General features: G+C 40.2%; 1 protein-coding gene across 1 annotated transcript in view; it reads right to left on the bottom strand.

The window, feature by feature from the left end:
* Positions 1 to 18,732, bottom strand: part of L3MBTL3 (l(3)mbt-like 3 (Drosophila)) — a 79,678-nt gene extending 60,946 nt beyond the window's left edge. The window contains exons 1-4 of the mRNA XM_009319037.1: positions 18,696 to 18,732; positions 16,563 to 16,674; positions 3,235 to 3,346; positions 891 to 1,050 (exon numbers count right to left, since the gene is read on the bottom strand). Of these exons, the coding sequence (XP_009317312.1) occupies positions 891 to 1,050; positions 3,235 to 3,346; positions 16,563 to 16,664 (374 nt within the window). The 5' untranslated portion in view covers positions 16,665 to 16,674; positions 18,696 to 18,732. The remainder of the gene's footprint in view (positions 1 to 890; positions 1,051 to 3,234; positions 3,347 to 16,562; positions 16,675 to 18,695) is intronic.
* Between the last annotated feature and the right edge of the window lie 273 nt (positions 18,733 to 19,005).

The following is a 19,005-nucleotide window of genomic DNA, read 5'->3' as shown; positions in this document are numbered from 1 at the left end:
ATATTCTTAGAAATACTACTGAAAACTGCATCTGTCAAAAGAATTAGTCTGAAAGACACTGTAGCAACTGCAAAAGGAAAGCTGTCAGCTTACACTGAACAAGTTCTGCATGTTTTAAACAGTGTGTCTTTCCCCACGTACCACCAAGTCTCACGTAGAAGCAAACTGAAATGTTTAGGACTGCAGGGCAGTTTACAGAAAGGAAAGCAAAGTAATTGTTAAGACTGACAAATCCAATTGGAGAAAGCTGGTATGTGACTGTACAAATTGCTAAACAAGCAAGCAGAACAGAAAACTTGGAAGCAATTAGCTAAAAATAAAGGAAAATGCACAAAATCATAGATGTTAAGAACTGCCGTAATGCAGTAATATGCAATACGGAATGGACATACTAACACAAACCTTCTTTTATGATGAGATAAACTGCACTAACTGAAAGAAAAGAACTGAGAAACTACAATACGCTCATGTTTTCACTCACTGTCATCTATAACACAGCTCTTGCACTTAAATTATAATTAACTTACTACACCAACCATCTCATTACCGATTATCTTAATTCCAATGGTTATGAAACAGGGTGGGAGTCTGACACTGATTCATACATCCCATAGGCTGTTCTACCGCTTGCATCTGAGAGCAGAACACAGCACACTGAGCAGAAAAGACTGCCCTCAACATCAGCATTAGACAAGACCAAATGTTGTTAATGCATTTACATGAAAAACAGTGAAAGAACATTATAAACCAATGGAGACTCACCAAAGCATGGCAAACATGGCTGCTTAGTATCTCCCTTTGCCCCACCATTAACGTTTTATCCCACCACTTTTATCTCCTGTTGCATTTATGCCAAATTCTTTGTTTCTATGCTTTATAATAGCACCTACTTGTTTTTTACTTGCTGGGCACACTTCTGGCTGCAAAATTTCCCTTCAGGAACAAATTCTTCTATGGTACCATAGCGGTAACAGTTTTCACAGAAAACAAGTCCATCCATTTTTGCAGTTTCCTTCAACCTTGTGGGGATCCCTGTCTTTTCTGAAAAGGCTGCACAATGAAAAAAGTAACTTCACTTAGGAAGAGGTGATACATTTCCAACCATCCTCAGCAGGCCTCGCCAAGCAAACAGAAAAATGGAAGTCACGCCACTCTTGTTAGAATGAAGAACTGGTAGTTAGTGTCTGTATGGGGTCTGTATTCCTGACAAGCAAGTTGGGTTTTCATTTTGCCACGAGAGAGAGGAATCCACCAATTTCATGGTTCTGTCATCAGTGGCACATCAACACTGCTTGTTGTGGCTACTCGCGGAAGGAGTGAATTTTGTGGACAGGCACTGCTCTGACTGCCCACAGAGTCATCGCTGCACGGAGTCCATCACCTCATCTCCTGCTGACATGCCTCATTTTTGACCTATATATAGGGTCATTTGGGAAAAAGGTTTGGGTGGGGAGTTATCTTTCAATAGGTGAACTTACTTCTGGAAGTAAATCACTGACTACATTCTACAGTCTCTCACAGCAGCAGCTATTGCTTAACCTGCCTGAGGTCTATCAGAAGTAAAAGATCACTAATTTGTAACAAAGAAATTTTCAAACACTGTTACTCATTTGTCCTAAGCTACAATTTCCCCACAAGAGGCACACAGCCTAGGAGAGGAGTTTCTTTCACTCACAGGCAAGTACGAAGCACTGCCAAGTTCTCCAGCTTCTAGAGCAGGTCATTGACTCTGCACCCCCCCGAAAGGCAAATTACAAGCCACAAACTATTTCTTTTGCTTGAGCACTGTACTGTCTTTGAAAGCGGAGTCAAATGAACTCTCATGTGCAGACCAGCTCCACTAGAAGAATATATAACTTACGTGCTACATTTACACTCCAGCACCATTAGTGGTTCAAAACAACTATTTCCTCTCACAATGGAAAACTGTAGCAATATTTTTATCTTTGGGGAGCATTAAATTAATCAAGGACAGTGTAAGGTAGTAGTAGGATGCTTACTTGGTATGTTTATGTGTCCATAGACACACTTTAATTCAGTAGAAACTTTTTTTTAGGTTTACCAGGCCGTAGGGGATGATGTTGCATGCTTTACTGTAGATAACTGTGATCTCTCAGTCTAAGGAAAGAACCTGTTGTGCTACTATGCTATCACACCGTTGCCACTCTCATCACAGATTTGAATCTTGATTAACTATCATTGTCTTGGAGACAGACCTACCGAACAGAATAGCTGTGATCTGAAGCTTCAGACCTCACAGCTGAGCCCCAAACTACTTTCCCACCGGTGTAAATGTTTCACCTATTCACAAAAGTCACATGACAATTAAGACTTAATGGTGGGGGGAGTAGCAAAGGAAAACTTTCATTGACTTTGTTTATTGTGCTTATGCTGACGATTATTAAAGCAAAATTTTGAAGTCTGCTTTTCGAAGGACTTACAGAATGCATATTTTAAAAGAAAATTGATAAAATATATTATCAACAAGGAAAAAAAACTAGGTAGTTGTAAGTAATCGCAAAACCAGTTGTGATATTCTCTTTCACGCTACTCCATCATTGCTGGAGTCAGTGTACCAAAATTTTCAGAATTTTTGACCACATAAACCAACTTTCCTTGAACAAAAAAGGTGTTTCCTTACATCAGTGTTTTAAATCCAGGAAACACCTTATTTGGTAGAGAGATACTACAACTATTAGAATTTGATCATTCAAGATAAACATAAATGGTTACTACACATTAATTTTAATACTGTAAAAAAGCATAGTCAGCAGGAGCAAGGCGACAGTGCAGACATACATTGACATCGGTGGTAGCGGCTGAGCAGCAGCCAGTATCATGTGAAGGCAGTTTACAGTGCGCGGTACTTCAGTCACAAATGAACTGCAGGCAGTTAGTGAAGTCTGTGGGCAGTCTAGAGAACCAGCTCAGCAAAAACAACATCTAAAAAATTCTCAATAAAGTAAGAAATTGACTACTTTGCAAATTAGAGGGAAAATATGATTCTAAACTTAGAAAAAATTACTGTTAGAAAAAATTGTGGCTGTAACTGAACTTCAGATGTTTAACAGTTGAATTATTCACACCCCAAGAAACAGGTAACATCATCAGAGATACTCTGTGCATTAAAGCAAATAAGGGTTTTTTTTGGGGGGGGGGCAATCTTTAAGAAAAACTGATATATTAAACAAAATACAGTCTACCACAGGAAATGTTTACTGCCTCTTAACTGACCTTCTTGAGCAGTTGGAACCATCCAGGTTGTGGTAGCAGTTGCCTTTTTAACACTTTCCATCTCAGTTTCATCTGTAATCACTTCCAGGGCCCCAAATTCATTCACTCTAAACTGTAAGACAAAACAAACGGCATAGAGTATAGTAAAAATTTACTAATACTCTCTTACAGCGTCTTCTTTTACCCACCAAGATAGGTTTTACATGGTGTCCTCACCATATTACCTAATTTCTATGTGTTTCTGCTTACCGCAAGGAATTGGAAACAAGACTTTCTTGTTTCTATCAAGCAAAATGCAAAGTCATTTTGTTACCTAAATTAATTTGCAACAGATATTGATATAGATGCCACCACATGCTGATTGATATCTAACTTCAACACAAGAATCAAAAAATCAGTAACAGAAATTCATGGGAAAATCTCCAAACCGTATGCTTCTCATTGCCAGCAAAATAATGCACTCCAGTCACTGAGTATTTTTGTTGAGGAAAAGGGAACTGAATGTCAAATACAAATGCTTCACAGAGCACAGAAATTTCAGCATCCTCCAAAAACACAGTACTTCTCCACTGTAAAGTGCACATAAACAAACATCTCAAGGCAGTTTATGAGCTGTTTAATTACATGCTGAACGTGATATTACTGTCAGCCAGAAGCAAGGCTCAACAATACCCCACACGCTGTGCTTACACAGGAGCACCGGGAGTTATATCCATCCTGCTGCTAGCAGAAAAGAGTCTTCCAAATGCTGTAATGATTACAGCGCTACCAGATGAAAATAAACTTTGGCTCCCCAGTCACTACGTGGTTTGCAGGCCCAGATGGTTACACGGGTTGAACTCGAGGCAGCATTTTGTCCCTGATCGTCTGCTCTGAACAGCGAAGGGGTGTAACTCTCTGAGCTTTCCCACAGAGGACAGGTCTCTAGCAGCGAGGTGCTCTCACCAACGGAGGTCAACAGGAAAAATTAAGCCTGAGAAAGTCTCTCAAAGCTCCCCAGCACCCACCTGCGAGAATATTCCTTCAGGGCAGTAGCATGAAGCCTATTTCTGTTTCTCTGGTCAGGCAACTTTACCTTGAGAAAATGAGAAGGGGAACAATTGCCCGGCACTACATTGATCTTCTCTGTGCCTCCGGAGGCTGCAGGATGAATCACTCCCACTCACTTTGGACCCTGCTATGGTATAGTACCGAAAATAAGCCATTCTGACTGAAAGCAAAGGTGAGCCCCATGACGTACATACCACAACAGTGTGCTTTCACTAATACAGTCCTTCCAGCCTCAGCATTTGCAAAGAGCCACCAGGCCCTAAGGAATGCGAGCAGCTCAGAAATAATAAGCTGAGGGGAGGGAGAGGAAGAAGAGGAGGACCTCACACAGTCATATGACTTCTGGAGCCAAGATTTTTACTTGTAATCAGCTACGCTCACAACAGATATGCAAGTGTGGACAAACTGTCGATAAATCCATCTGGACTGAAAGACCAGGAGTTCAGCTTTGAAAGGCAACCAAATGCAGTAACACCATGTGCTCACACTCCAGTTTGTGGACAGACATTCACGCTGTTCCACCCAAAGAAAAGCAGCAGAGTTACCATTCAGAAGAGGATCCTTGTGTCTTACGGCTGACTTATGCACCCAGCCTGGTTCCTATTTCGGTTAAGCTCATTTTTGCTGTTGGTGCTTTGCTGCCTCTGCAATAGGTGGATGCCAGAGGGAAAACCTTCCTTGCTTCCAAGAGTTCTAACTCTGCAACAGCTGGCTCAGCAAGCAGGCTGCGAGCGCAGACTAAAACACAGTGCTGCAGCCCACCAACAGGTCACAGGGAAGTTACTAACCAACTTCTGGAAACACTCTCCTGCACCTTCATACAACATCAGCCGGAACATACATACACCAAAGGTATTTCTGAACAGTCCAATTAATACCTGGGATATTTCTGCATGATCTGATCGATGTTCAGCCCTGACACTACACATACGTTCCTCCTCCACTGGGTCCTCCCATGGTACGGCAAGGAGGTCACCCTAGCCGGTGCAGCAACCCGCCAGCCCTTCCGGCTTCAGAGGGCTGACTGACAGGCATCAAATGATGAAAGACAGACGACTGCAAGGAAGGCTGCTCCCAGCTATCCTTTCACTGGAGGTTCTTCATGGCAGCAAGAACTGAACCGTTAAGGAAGCAGCTCTTCAATAGTCAGGCCACCACACTAAGATGTGCTCAGTGATGGAGAGTAACCACTTGCGACTACCTTAGCAGGCAGGAGGGCACGACAACACTCCTGGGCCAGCTGCCTCGTCTGACCTCTGTATCTCCTGTTTTTGCCCGCAGCCTCGCCTCTATCAGCATCAGTGGTCTCCACCTCCTGTTCGGATGCAATCTTGAAGCAGGTATGTCTGCTTTCACTCACTGCTTCCCCAGCTACAGCTTCAGCATTACTGTGCATGCTGAGCTCTCCGTAGATGACCAGAAAAATGTCTCAGACCTGGGAAGTCATACTCTGGTTTTAGCTGGGGAGGAAAAGCAACGAAAAACTTGTGACAGAGGTTAATTGCTTAAAAACGGGATAAATAGATGTACAGAGCGGCATGCTGGACAAAGCCATCACAGGATGAGAGCTGCCAGAGCAACGTGCCAACTAGTGTCTACTGTTGGAAACATGACAAAAAAGGATCTAGATTAATGGTGGTTTATGTGTCCATGAAAAAATTCAACACTTTTGTAAGCCTCTTCTGCTCAGAAAGTAGGCGACAAAAAACCTAAAGATTCTGTCATAATATTTCCTCTATTTTTGGTGATCCAAGCTAAAATATAGTAAGAGCAGTTGTCCCATATACTTCCCTAAGTGTCTTGACAGTCTGGAAGTTCGCAGCAGGTGATACAGAGGGGAGGAAACAGTGCCACTGAGCTAACTTCTGAGGATGGATCCATAGCTTTCTGAGAAGTAAAAATTTGTTTTTAAGTCACAAAACTCCTTAAGTAAATATATAAATTTGCACTGGATGAAGGAATTTTCCTTAAACCTGTCTTCATTAAAGCAAACAGTAAAATTCCCATTGATGGAAACAAAGTCAGGCCATTATCAAGTACTTTTAAAATAATCTCACAAAGCAGCCTGATTTTTGTCACTTCCATGTTTAAAAGATAATAAGTTATAAAGCTTGCTGGGTATGAATTTAATCCGCTTGACTTCTGCCAAATGCCTGTTTGCAAATTTTAAGTAACCTCTTAAGAAGATAATTCTCTATCCCACCCAATGGAGTCAATGGTCTTAAAAGATCAGAAGGCAAAGAAGAAGAAGAGAAACCTCAACAGCTTTCATGAGCGAATCCACAGTAAGATAAACAGAAATAAATGTAACATTTGGATAGAAAATTTAACTTTCAAAGTTTCACGTATAGGTGAGCAACAAGAGCAAAAATACACATTTGCAAGTTAGTGCAGTTCTTTTAACACAAATATATCATAAACTGAGCTGGCAGGATGAGTCCAACTGTTAGTGGGTAAGTATACAACACATAACTTACTTAGCTGCCTTGCTTAGCAGTTTCCACAAGGATCAAAAGGGAATTAAACAGCACCTTCCACCTAAGCATCATTAGAGATTCCTTCCACTCAGAGCTGAGACACGTTTTCACATTCTTGGGCAATGATGCCCTGATATACCAGGACTTCAGCTTATATGACTGTTAATTTAATCCCCAGGAACATTTTAATATTCATTCAAGAAATAAAGAACACACTGAGGGAAATCAAGGCTTAAATAGGTAATAATCAAACATTATAAATACTTTCTGAACCATTTCTGTCTGTCCACATGCTAAGTTCTTCTACAGGGATCAAAATTACTATCAATAAACTTTTTTTTTAAAATTAAAATGGCATTCAAATTTACACAGGACTGGAACAAGTATCATAAGTCACCGAGACAAACCCTTTGTTTATTGCAGGCAATAGTACCACACAAAGTATTTCATGTTTCAGCTGCAATGGAGAAGTGGACAGATTTTCTGTTACCAGTGCCTCTACTTAAAGTTGATTCCTGAATTCCTTTCTCAAAAAACCTTCTTCTAACTTTTCATTTACATCTATTCATAGTCAGCTTATACCCAATTGTTCTTAACCCAACATTACCCTATGGATTACATAGCTCTAGTACCCTAACACTTACTCTCTGGGTATACATTTGAAGCAAGAAATTATGTACCCCCAGACTTAATTTTATTAGGCTAAGCACAAGCTCCTTCTGTTCTTCTTGTGAAAATGGTGCTCCACCTTCTTGATCAGCCCATCATTCTTTGCCCACCGTACGCTGGGCTTAACCATGGAACATAACACCGCAGATGGACTTCTGCTGTCCCTCCTCCAGTGGCTTTAGGACCTTTCCATTTCTAACGGAAGTTCTTTGCCTTATCATGCAGGCTAGAAGGCACTCTGTAGTTTTGTGCAGGGGGAATTATATGTTAAAAGGGCCTTCAGTTCTCTTTCTCCATATTTCGTAAAAATACTCTGTGTATTTGTCACTACGTGGGATCAAATTGCAAACAATGTGAAATGTCTACCGTACTGCAGATTAATTCTTAGAAACTCAAACCTATCGAGAAGAAATATATACGATCTAGTTTCAAATTAAGTCCTCACTGTTGCATGTGTCTAATTCAGAGCAACAAAGATCAGACTATCTCCATTTGCTGTTACTTGTGCCCTTTTGAGAGTGTACAAGATCTTATCAGTACCCAGAGATCAAATCAGAATAAAGGCTACTATTGTTTTCTACAAGGTAAAAAATATTATTTGGGAGAACAGGCAGAAATAAGAAGGAAGAAAAAGGAAGAACAATTGAAGTGCAAAGGACAAAAAAGAAGAAAAAAGCCCACGCATCTTAATGCACGGCTTTAAAATAAATTAGAAAAAACAGCCAACACTACCATCTACTGGGCAAGATAAGGACAAAGAGTTCATTGCAGTAGACAATTGTTGCTGCATTCTGACAGTAACTTCAGAAATAAAACTCATCTTGAACCCACAACAGTGTGATTGTGGACTAGCTCAGAAGAAACCTGCAAAATTTGTATTATCCAAAACAAAAGTAAATTGAGTAAGCGCTCTTTATGCCTATGAAGTAACTAAACTTAAAGTAGCAGGGTTAGACAGCAGTCTGTCAAGAGGACCGACACCTGGGACTCCGGGGATACAAGCCAAAGAACTACGCTCAGATCTCTGGTTAGTAAACAGTTATCATCATTCTTGATTTTAATTACCATTTAATCACAGTGATTTCAGTGGGACTGCTCAGATAAATCAGAGCCCTTCTGGCATCTTACAGCTCCTCCTCTCTTTAAAGCCAAGGAATCGCCTATAGACACTGTATTGTCCAACCGCATCCTGCTACATGCCAAACTATTTTTTACATATTATTTAAGTTGAATAAGTTAGTAAATGCCAGAACTTGTCCATTCAACCATTCTCCTCTTCTGTGTGTGTGTGATACAGTCTTTACATGCACAATCACATACTATTTTTTTCCACAGAACCCCTGCCCCAGGCAGGGGCTGGATAGCATTCAGAAAATGAGGCAGCTGTTGGGTATTTTTATACTCTTTCTTCAAGCAGTAAAGCCAGTCTTATTTACTTTGCAAGGTTTGAAAGTAGAATGACTGTTTATTTTCTTTTAAAAAAACCCACTGAAATAACAAAAAGCATGTATCAAAAAAAAGCTTTAGGCACTCTAGCAATTACTGTTACAATGCAGTGCAAAGTAATTCCTGAAACAAAACCTCTGTTCTCAACCATTTACAAAAGAAAATATCCCTTCCTGGCTCTTCATCGTTCGAGTACTCTGCTCCCAGCTTATTTCAAAGGACTCAGTAAGCATGTGACCCCTGATGCTTGCCTGGTCACAAAATTTGGACTCTTGCAAGAATTCAGAAGGTTAGGGGAACGTGTCCCTGCACCTGGCTATTCCCTTTCTTTAATGATGAGAAGGGATTCTGCCCACACGCTCCTGCTCTGGCAAGTACAGCAAAAGACGAACAACTTAAGTAGGATCCCAGGCTATTTAGGGCTCCCTAAATCATAATCAGCAGAGATTAAATTCCACACCACGACCACGGGGCAGGCCCAGACCCTCTCACTGGAATGATGCTGTCAGCAAGAAAGTCAAGCACTTCAAGCAATCTTCGATTGATTTTAAGATGCTTTAGTAACACTGCAATAGGCTAATACTGAAATAACGAAGAAGAGAGAACAATTTGCATCCAAAAGAAAAGGTTTTTTCCTATCTGGGCAGGCACAAGCAGGAAAAGATTACTACCAAATTACAACCTTAAAAAAAAAAAAAATAACGGGAACATTCTCTCGTCACTTCTGAACTGAAAGGTTAGGTACCACCAATACCTCAGTCTTGTCTGCAATGTTTATCTACTTTATTCTTAGACACTCCTCAGGCTCTTCCAATCCTGCCCCCCTGCCCCGAGTGCTCAAGAATTATCTTAGTACCAGAGGGCTTCTCAATGATTTCTCTCCGCTGCAAACTCAGTCTGCCTTATTATCTCCGCTTGAGTAGGAAACTGCAGCTAAACAGACTTTCTTAAGGTGACACATAAATCAGCGACCGAGCCAGAAGTCAAGGCCCGCCAAGACGACGCTTATTGATCCAGAAGTTGACCTACAAAGCAATCCTGGCTTTGAATTATTTCGGTCAGAATATTTCTAAATACCAAGCACTAATATCTCATGGGGAACCCAAGCAAGTGACAAATAAAAAATGAATGGCTACCTGCCAAAGTTTTGGTTCCAGTGAGTTGTTCGGCACCGCACAGGAAGGCTGTGGTAGAAGCAAGTGCAGCGCTAAGCTTTCCTGTGTGGGATTTACCTGCATTAATCACAAACTATTCCTTTTCCTTCCTGAAATCCTCTGCCCAGTTATTTACAAGTCTAACAGCATCTACAGCAAATGACGCCCTAGATTTTGTGGTAAAATAGCGTGTGATCACATAAGAGAAGACGCTACCATGACTACACATGAGGAAGCCCATTTAAAGGTCCAAAGGCAAACCTAATTCCAGCATTTCTTGGCTTTGGAGTTTTAGCAATTTTAATAGTGAAATTTCCTTTTTTGGTCTTTCTTTTTTTAAATAAGGTAAAATCGTTTTATGACAATACAAAGTTTTAACCAGAAATCTATGGTGATGAAGCACAGCATGAGCTAATTAATTACGTTAGATTGCAACAGAAGGAAGTTATCTCCATGTGGAAAAGCCCAGGCCACTAGGTACATCTGCTGGGGCTCACACGTGGCCAAGGAAAGTCTATTCTGCCTTGCTTTCTCCTCCCTGCACTACCCCTTACCAGCCTCCCTGAAGGGAACCCAGCTTCTCTCTAGAATAACACCTTCCCAGTGGAGGCAGTGATTTATCCGGTTCCCGGTAGTTGGTGTTTCCCGTGGATGCTCTCGGGGACTCTCCCCCGAGAGAGAAATGGCTCCCCTGATTCAGTGCAGCACACGCCACTGCGTGAGGGCAGAACTAGCTTTGCACTAAAAGAGCACTGTATTTAGTCACTGCCTGAGACGCTACCAGTATTTCTGCTGTATAACGTATAATCAACTGAGAAAAAAAAAAAAGTTGTTTTCAAAATTTTAATTCTCTCAAGCAAACCTGAATGCAATTTCAGAATGGGCAGGTAAAAGGATGCACTTTACTGCCTTGAGCTGTTGCACCTATGCATCCAGAAACACAGCACTCTGAAATCACCGTTACCTTCTTCACAGCACAGCTGGAAATACCGAGTACCACTGACCATTATTCCACCATTCATGTTCCACTACTACATTTGGTTTCCTACGATATTAGCTGCCCAACTTTATTTACAGGTTAATTCCTTCATCATCAAATTTATTTGGGTTGTTTTTTTTTTTCCATTCAAGCACAATTTGCAAGCTGGAAATAATGACCAAATTCTGTCCACGCAGTATATAACAGCTCACTTTCTGAACACAAGCACTAGAAAACTCATTACGAAGTACTTCATAAACTTCTGTTACCGCAGTAGGAAGTGACTGTAAATTATTACAGCTTTTCCAATTTAATGAGTACATTTAAATCTTGAAGTGATGGTGTTACTGCCTGCACTCGGCACAGAGATTTAAAAAAAAAAAAAAAGAAAAAAAGAAGAGTATTTCACATTTATATTCACACCATGCAGAGTAACTGGTAAGCACTGATGTTTTTCAGATAAGCATACATTACTTAGCCTGCCACATGAAGGCATTCTGTAATTTGTAAACTATTTTAAACTCTATTGGAATTCAACTTTTCTGTTTTATTTAAACTTCTTGAAAGAACTAATATACAATGCTAAAATTTTTGTTCTCAGCCTTCAGTGCATCACACTGTACAATTTTTAATTCTCCCTATCCCCTGTATAATTTCAAATTCTAGCGGTTTCCACAAACCACTCACTATTTGTCTGTCACACAGCATGCTCAAAGCAGCGTTCAAGAAGTATTAACTATTTTATGACTATTTTTTCTGAAGAGGTTTAACAAAATCTGTATGAGAATGTTATTTCCACAGCCTCCTCCAACTATGAGTAACAAAACTCTAACAATTACCACTGCACAAAATCATAGGAAAAGAACATTTTCAGCATTTTACCGATGTGGAAACAGATGTAGACATAAGAGACCGTGGCACGGCTGAGAATAGAGGCTTGGTATCTGACTCAGCTCCCTTGTTTTGATTAGACTGGGAAGTGAGTGCCCTCTGGTGCAGCCTATCTCAGTAATGGCTGGTAGGCGTGACACCGCCCATAGGACTTCGCAACACAGAAGAGAAGAAATAATGCAATTTCCTATTTCTGATTTAGTTGTTCTTCTGTATCATAAGAAAAGTTAAATCTAAGGAATGATAAGAAAATATTGAGAAAAGTTATTTGTAAATGTTTCAAGCATTTTGCACTACTTAGAATAGTATTTTACCAGCTTTTATTCAGAATAACTTATATTCACAAAAATGAAGTGGTTCTTAAAAAGAATGGTTGTTCAGATATACTTGCCTGATAATCTGAGGATTAATACGGCACACAAGAAAAGAGATTTCTTTAAAAGTGCATATGTAAAAATAAGCATGAAACTTCATCACGCAAGCAGTAAAGACAAGCAAATGCCACATGACTTACATGATTAAAAATAAGGACTTTAAGTAGGTAACTCCCCCAAACTTCTATATTAAAAAGCAGCATTTCAACATTTTGGTATACGTTTAACTTAAAACATGCTCGTATGTCCTGGTTTCGGCTGGGATAGAGTTCATTTCCTTCCTAGTAGCTGGTACAGTGCTGGGTTTTGGATTTAGGTTGAGAATAATGTTGACAACACACCGATGTTTTAGCTGTTGCTAAGCGGTGCGTATACTAAGTCAAGGTCTTTTCAGCTTCCCATGCTCTGCCAGGTGCACAAGAAGCTGGGAGGGGGCCCAGCCAGGACAGCTGACCCAAACTGGCCAAAGGGATATTGCATACCATATGACGTCATGTTCAGTACATAAGCTGGGGGAGTTGGCTGGGGGATGGCGATCGCTGCTCGGGGACAGGCTGGGCATCGATCAGCGGGTGGTGAGCAATTGCATTGTGCATCACTTGTTTTGTATTTTTTTTTTCCTCTTCTTTTGCTGTACTATTAAACTGTCTTTACCTCAACCCATGGGTTTTACCTTTACCAGGGCAGGGGGGAGGGTGAGCGAGCGGCTGTGTGGTACTTAATTGCCGACTGGGGTTAAACCACGACGTCATACAATATAGTTTACCAAATCTGAGTGTTCAAAGACAATTTTCCCCAACATTTTATGAAGAGAAAAGACTAAATGTGAGAATGTAAGCAATACATTGTCTGCAATGAATAGTTCAGCTATTGTTTATCATTTATTATAAAAAACCCAGGCACTCTAATCTATTACCAAGCTGTAAAAATAGAATCTTCGGATTTGTGCATCTTGCTACTACAGTGTTTTCACCAGATTTTTCAATTACATTTCAACATAAATACATGGCAATGGTTTGATATCTTTAGTGGAACAAGTCTATTATAATTTTTGAAAGACACATGCAAGCTTATAAGAAGTAACTGCTATGTAAGGCCATTTTCTTTAGGTTCGGGACACAGTATTAAAATACTCTGTTATCAGGACAGTTCAGGTAAACCATCCACATTAACCCTATTTGAGAATTCCACAAAGAGCATAACATATCTTCCATGATCACATTTACAGTTTCAAGGGATTAGTCACCCTTTTAACCATCAGTATTCAGAAGCAGCCCTGAAAAATGAGTTGTTACAATTATCTTGAAAGCTTAAAAATCCTTACTATTCTAACAGCTCAAATTGTTTTGGTATCTATATAAACGTCTAGTCTTTCACTGAGTCTTGACGTTCCCTGGTCCAGTGAGCTCCTCAGGCTAATTCTGCATTGTTAGAAAATATCCTTCCTTCAGTCAGTGTTAGAATGGCTCCATTTCAATTTCATCCAGTAACGCCTTGCTTTTGTATTTAAAAAAAAAAGACCAAAATGAGCTGCCTGGCCAATTCTCTCTGTATCTTTCACCATTCTGGATACATTACCATCGCACCTCTGACTGTGTCTTCCCTAATGCCTGGATCAAAGAAAGAATCTCTGTCCAAAAATCAAATACCTGTTTGTTTCCAAATAAAAATCAAAATAAACCCCAGAAGAGCAACCTTAAAATGAAGCTCATGCTTTCCTGAACAGGACATAGTTAAGAATCTTCTTACATAATTTCTTTAAGTTACCCTCAGCTACACCTCCCAGTCCTTTCCCTCGCTTTGTATGGAAAGCTTTCCTATTCCTCTAGTAATTTATGACCCCACCTTTGCTTCGGTTTCGTTTCTCTTGACATAGGGTAACCTGAACTGAACAAAGCTCATACCAGTGATTTATATGAGATTACTATATTTTCCTGCGTTGTTCCCTTCTATATTCCTCAAACATTTCAATTTTATGTTTGCCTTTCATACAATGTTGCTTACTAAAATTGAAAGGAATTTTAAAAACCTGGAGTTTTTAAAAAAATACAGAACTGGTCAGGGATGTGGAGGCTGATGACAGCCTTGGCAGCAGCGACCATGAGATGGCGAAGTCTGAAATCCTGAAAGAAGTGAGCAAAACAAATACTGAAGTAGCAACACTGGACTTCAGGAGAGGCAGATTTTGGCTCGTTCAGAGAACTGCTTGGCAGGATCATACAAGAGACTGCTTTAAAGGGTAAGTGGGCCCAGCAGATCTGGGTATCTCTCCAGGGACCTCACACCAGGAGAATGATGCATGCCAATACGCAAGAAGTTAAGCAAATGTGGATGAAGGCCAACATGAATGAACTAGGGGCTCCTGACTTAGTTCAAATAGAAAAGGAAGTAAGCAGGTGGTGAAACTGGGGAAACGTTATATGGAGAAGATATATAGTGATATCGCTGTAGTGTACAATGATGGAATTAGGAAACCCAAAGCTCAGCTGGAGAAGAAACTAGCAAAGGCAACAAGAAAGGCTTCTATATGTGTACAGGCAGCAAAAGCAAATTACCAAATTGGAGTTGCTATTCAGAAAGACCTCGACATGCTGAAGAAATGGGCTAACAAGATCTCGTGAAGGTCTATAAAAGCACGTGCAAGGCCCTGCACCTGGGATAGAACAGCTGCGTGCACCAGGACAGCCCGGGGGCTGATTGTTTGAAAACAGCTTTGCAGAAGAAGACCTATGAGTTGAACATGAGTCAGCAATGTGCCCTGGCAGCAAAGGTGACCACAAGCATCCAGGGCTGCTTTAGCCAGAGGGTAGCCAGCAGGTCGAGGGAACTGATTATTCCCCTCCATTCAGTACTGGTGAGACCATATGCGGACTACTGTGTCCAGTACAAGAAAGACACTGATACACTGGAGCAAGTCCAGCGGATGTACACCAAAACAAGCAAGGGCAGTTGCAGATGACATGCAAGGAGAAGCTGAGTGAACTTGTTTGCTCAGTCTTAAGAGCAGAAGGAGAAATTTTACTGCTGTCTTCCAGTACTTAATGGGAGGATACAGAGGGGACGGAGCCAGGGTCTTCTCCGATGTGCACAGTAAAAGGACAAGAGGCGACAGGTACAAGCTGCAAAAGGGGAAATTCCAACAAAGTATCCCTAAAAGGAAAAAATCACTATGAGGGTGGTCAAATGCTGGAACAGGTTGCCCAAAGAGATTGTGGTATCTCCAACACTGGAGACAACCAAATCTGTACTGGACAAGGCCCTGGGCAACCGGATATAAGTCGGCCTGAGGTCTGGAGTACTCAGAGGTGGTGTCCTGAGGTCCTTTCCAACGAAAATTATTCTGTGAATCTATTCTATGGTTCTGTGATTTAAAAAACAAAACCCAAAAAACCCACAAAACCACACTCGCAACATGTATGTCCTGAATTTCAAACACTTTTTGACTCTTTACTTCAACAACAGAAACTGTATCAGGCACCAAGGGATATGAAGTTCTTCTCACATGTTCTTGTGAGATTCCTTTTAAAAAATAAACTATGAGAAAACCTCATCAATGTTAGTCTAAATGGAATGATATGAAAATATTGACTACAATCAACAGGAAATAGGTGCAAGAAAGCCTCTAATATCGAAACTGTATGTTTAGCTAACGCAGCAGAGGACATCTTCTGACAACATAGTAAAAAGTATCAGATAAAAAAAATACATAAAATATTTTGAAAACAAAATTGTTATAATTTACTTCAGTAAATACAACCAGTGTGAAAAATGTGATTAAAAGTACTATTCCACTATCCTTCAAATTTCTAAACTATACCAAGCTCAGAAGCACTCACTTTATTCATTTTTCTAGGCACCCACATGACAAAAGCATAGCAAAAATAAACTATTTTTAGAAATAAAAAGAACTAAGAATATGAGACCGTGAGAGTCAATGACAGTATAAAGATTCCTAGTAATACGGTAATATAATGCTCTAAGCGGACTGAATTTTCACACTTAACTTTTGAGATTTCTTTTGGGTTTTGTGCACTTGATTACTTCTGTCTATATAGTGAGGCAGTGTTAATTTATGCCTTCCTACGGGGATGACGGCTGTCTGTGCCAGCACCAGAAGCTGAATCAAGAAACTCCAGAGCTAAAAGCTAACAGGCTACAGTCTCTTAGCTCAGAGCTGCAGATTCATGTTTTATTCATAAAAGCAGATACCTACACACCAGCTTGTGAAATGCATTCTTTTGGCATTTAACATTTTTATTTTGCTTATTAAAAAAATTACATATCTTACCTTTAGGTCACTTCCTGGCAAAGTACCTATGCCATCCTTCCAGTCCATAGCACTAAATACATCAAACTCTTGACCATTTCCACTAGAGGCTGATTCATTCATGATGCATGTACTAAAAAAAAAAATTAAAAAATAAAAAGATATTATCTGAAAATGCTGTAAGTGGTTTAATGCTTATATCACCGGACATTTCTTCAAACGCACTTCACAGATTAGTATCGAATGCTTCCCTCAGCACACTGGCAATGTGGACAACTGATGACAATGCTGATAATATGCACTAATGTAATAAAAACAAGGAGAAATCTTTTGAAAACCTTAAAAAATAATACCTGTTTTATGCACTAGGAGGCTATTAATGAGGCTGTATTGGAGAGAAATGAAAAATTTCAAACTGAAAATAAACTGACATGGGGAAAACATACCTCAAGTACACCTAAGAAAAACATTTGTTCTGGGGAAGGCAAGACATGAGTGCATGCCTGTAATAAATACGTTAAGCACTGATTAACAGAACTGCTTTTCCTTAATATCGGATAACATGCTGATATGAATGCTTCACCCAAGTTCAAATTAAAATTTCAAAATTAATTTGAAACTGTCTTTCATTTTCACCGTCTGACTCAGGACACCCAAATATTCCTTGTCTGTTTCCATACAGTTTCACTAAATTTTGATTTGCATTTGTAAAATTTATTTACATGTAGAGAAGTATATATACACCAGAGAAAACTAGTGCTTTGCAAGACTTTCTTTTACTGGATCCCCCTGTTTCAGAACAGTGAAAGGAGAGGAGAGAATATTTATCTTCAGAAATAGTGGATTTGGTCATCCTCTTCTGTGGTAAGAGTTTATCCCAAATAATTTGCACAAGCAACAGAAGTCTGTAACACTTGCCACTGACCCCTGGCTTTGGCCCACCGCTTGTCACTGCCACAAAGACAGCATCAGTTGCACTGAACTGCAAATGTTTCCAGCAGCCAGTTGTGACTACCACCAACTTCTTCCTTCCCACTTCTTACAAACCCAGCAATCTTTAAATCTGTGGCCTGGCACCTAATATACTATTTGTTCAATGTGAAATCTGATTCATTCGTTTTCTTTCCGAAGAACTCCTGTGCTATGCCTAGCAGCTGAAACAATTTGCGGCAAAATTAGCTGTCTTCGGTTTGTGAACTATTAGCAAAAGCTCACCCCTTTTCAAATTTACACTTTCTGAGCTTTTTAACAAACACTTTCTAAGCCTCATACTCTGTCTGCAGACTGCAAACTTTTGCTGCAAGTATCAGTATTTGAAATTCAAATAGGTAGAGAGCTTCCTCAGTGCTTGACCTTGTTTTCCAAAATCTAATTTCTAACTTAGGTCCCACTCCCAAAATCTGCAAATATCTATTAATACTCTCTGGAAATCTGGAATTTCCACAAAAAAAGACTGAGTGATATTTGTTCACTCACAGATAACAGAAAAAGATGCAAACCAAGCAGAAGTAAACTCAGGTCGTCTAGAAGCTTTTTACTGAAAGTTTGAGGAGAAAAATGCTTAGTTAGTTGACTCTGTTGCATGAAAAATAATCAAATTTACATTTTTTTATCAGAAAAATTGTACCAATCACTGTAACACCACCACTACAGGCAGATACGACTCTGGTTTTGGGTCCACAATGTGGAGTCCCTTGTATTTCTCCTTGGTTTCCTACTCATTTCTGGCAGAATTCTTTACAACCCTGAGCATCACCTTACTCCACGAGCACTTTCATTACACTACAGCCACTACACAATATCAACAGGATGACAGGAGCTGGACCTCAGTCAGTAACCACTGCTTAGAGTGAAAGCTTCTGCATTCCCCTTAATTTCATACGATGAGCAGGGTTCACAGGAGGCTCTCTGAGAAAACCTCACGTATTTCACATGACAAGTTTAAAGTAAGAAGAACCACACGATTCAACGTCTTCTCCATCTCTAATTTCAGTAATGCTCTATGAGAAAGTATTGAAAACCATACCATCAATGCACAAAAATTCATTTTAAAATGTCAATAAAACTAAACAAATTCAGTGCAAACTGAGAAATTCCCCAAAGCCACAGACCTTATCTTTTGAAATCGCTCCCAGGCAAAATCCACCACCCTACCTTAGGGCAGCTCCTGCGACAGAACTTGGACGATCTCCGTTTGACCCGAGAGCACGGTACATCGTAGAGCTCAAGCCCACCAAGCATCCAGCCTTCTACACCACAGCAGACCAACTCAAGCAGGCTTCCACCAAACTGAACTGCAGCAGGATGGCAGAGGCGCAGGCCTTCTCTCAAGAACACAAGACCCAAGCTGCTAAGGAGTAGCTGAAAAATTGGATCTATCCAGAAACCCGTGAAATTTTAAGGACACAAAACATGCTGGTTTAAGCACATTGGTGTAACGAGCTCCCCGCGATTAGCCTGACTA

The sequence above is a fragment of the Pygoscelis adeliae genome, unplaced genomic scaffold (genome assembly GCF_000699105.1).
Source record: "Pygoscelis adeliae isolate BGI_AS28 unplaced genomic scaffold, ASM69910v1 Scaffold172, whole genome shotgun sequence".
NCBI classification, from domain to species: domain Eukaryota; kingdom Metazoa; phylum Chordata; class Aves; order Sphenisciformes; family Spheniscidae; genus Pygoscelis; species Pygoscelis adeliae.
The sequence above is the reverse complement of the archived record's forward strand: the minus strand, read 5'-3'. Positions and strand labels throughout refer to the sequence as shown.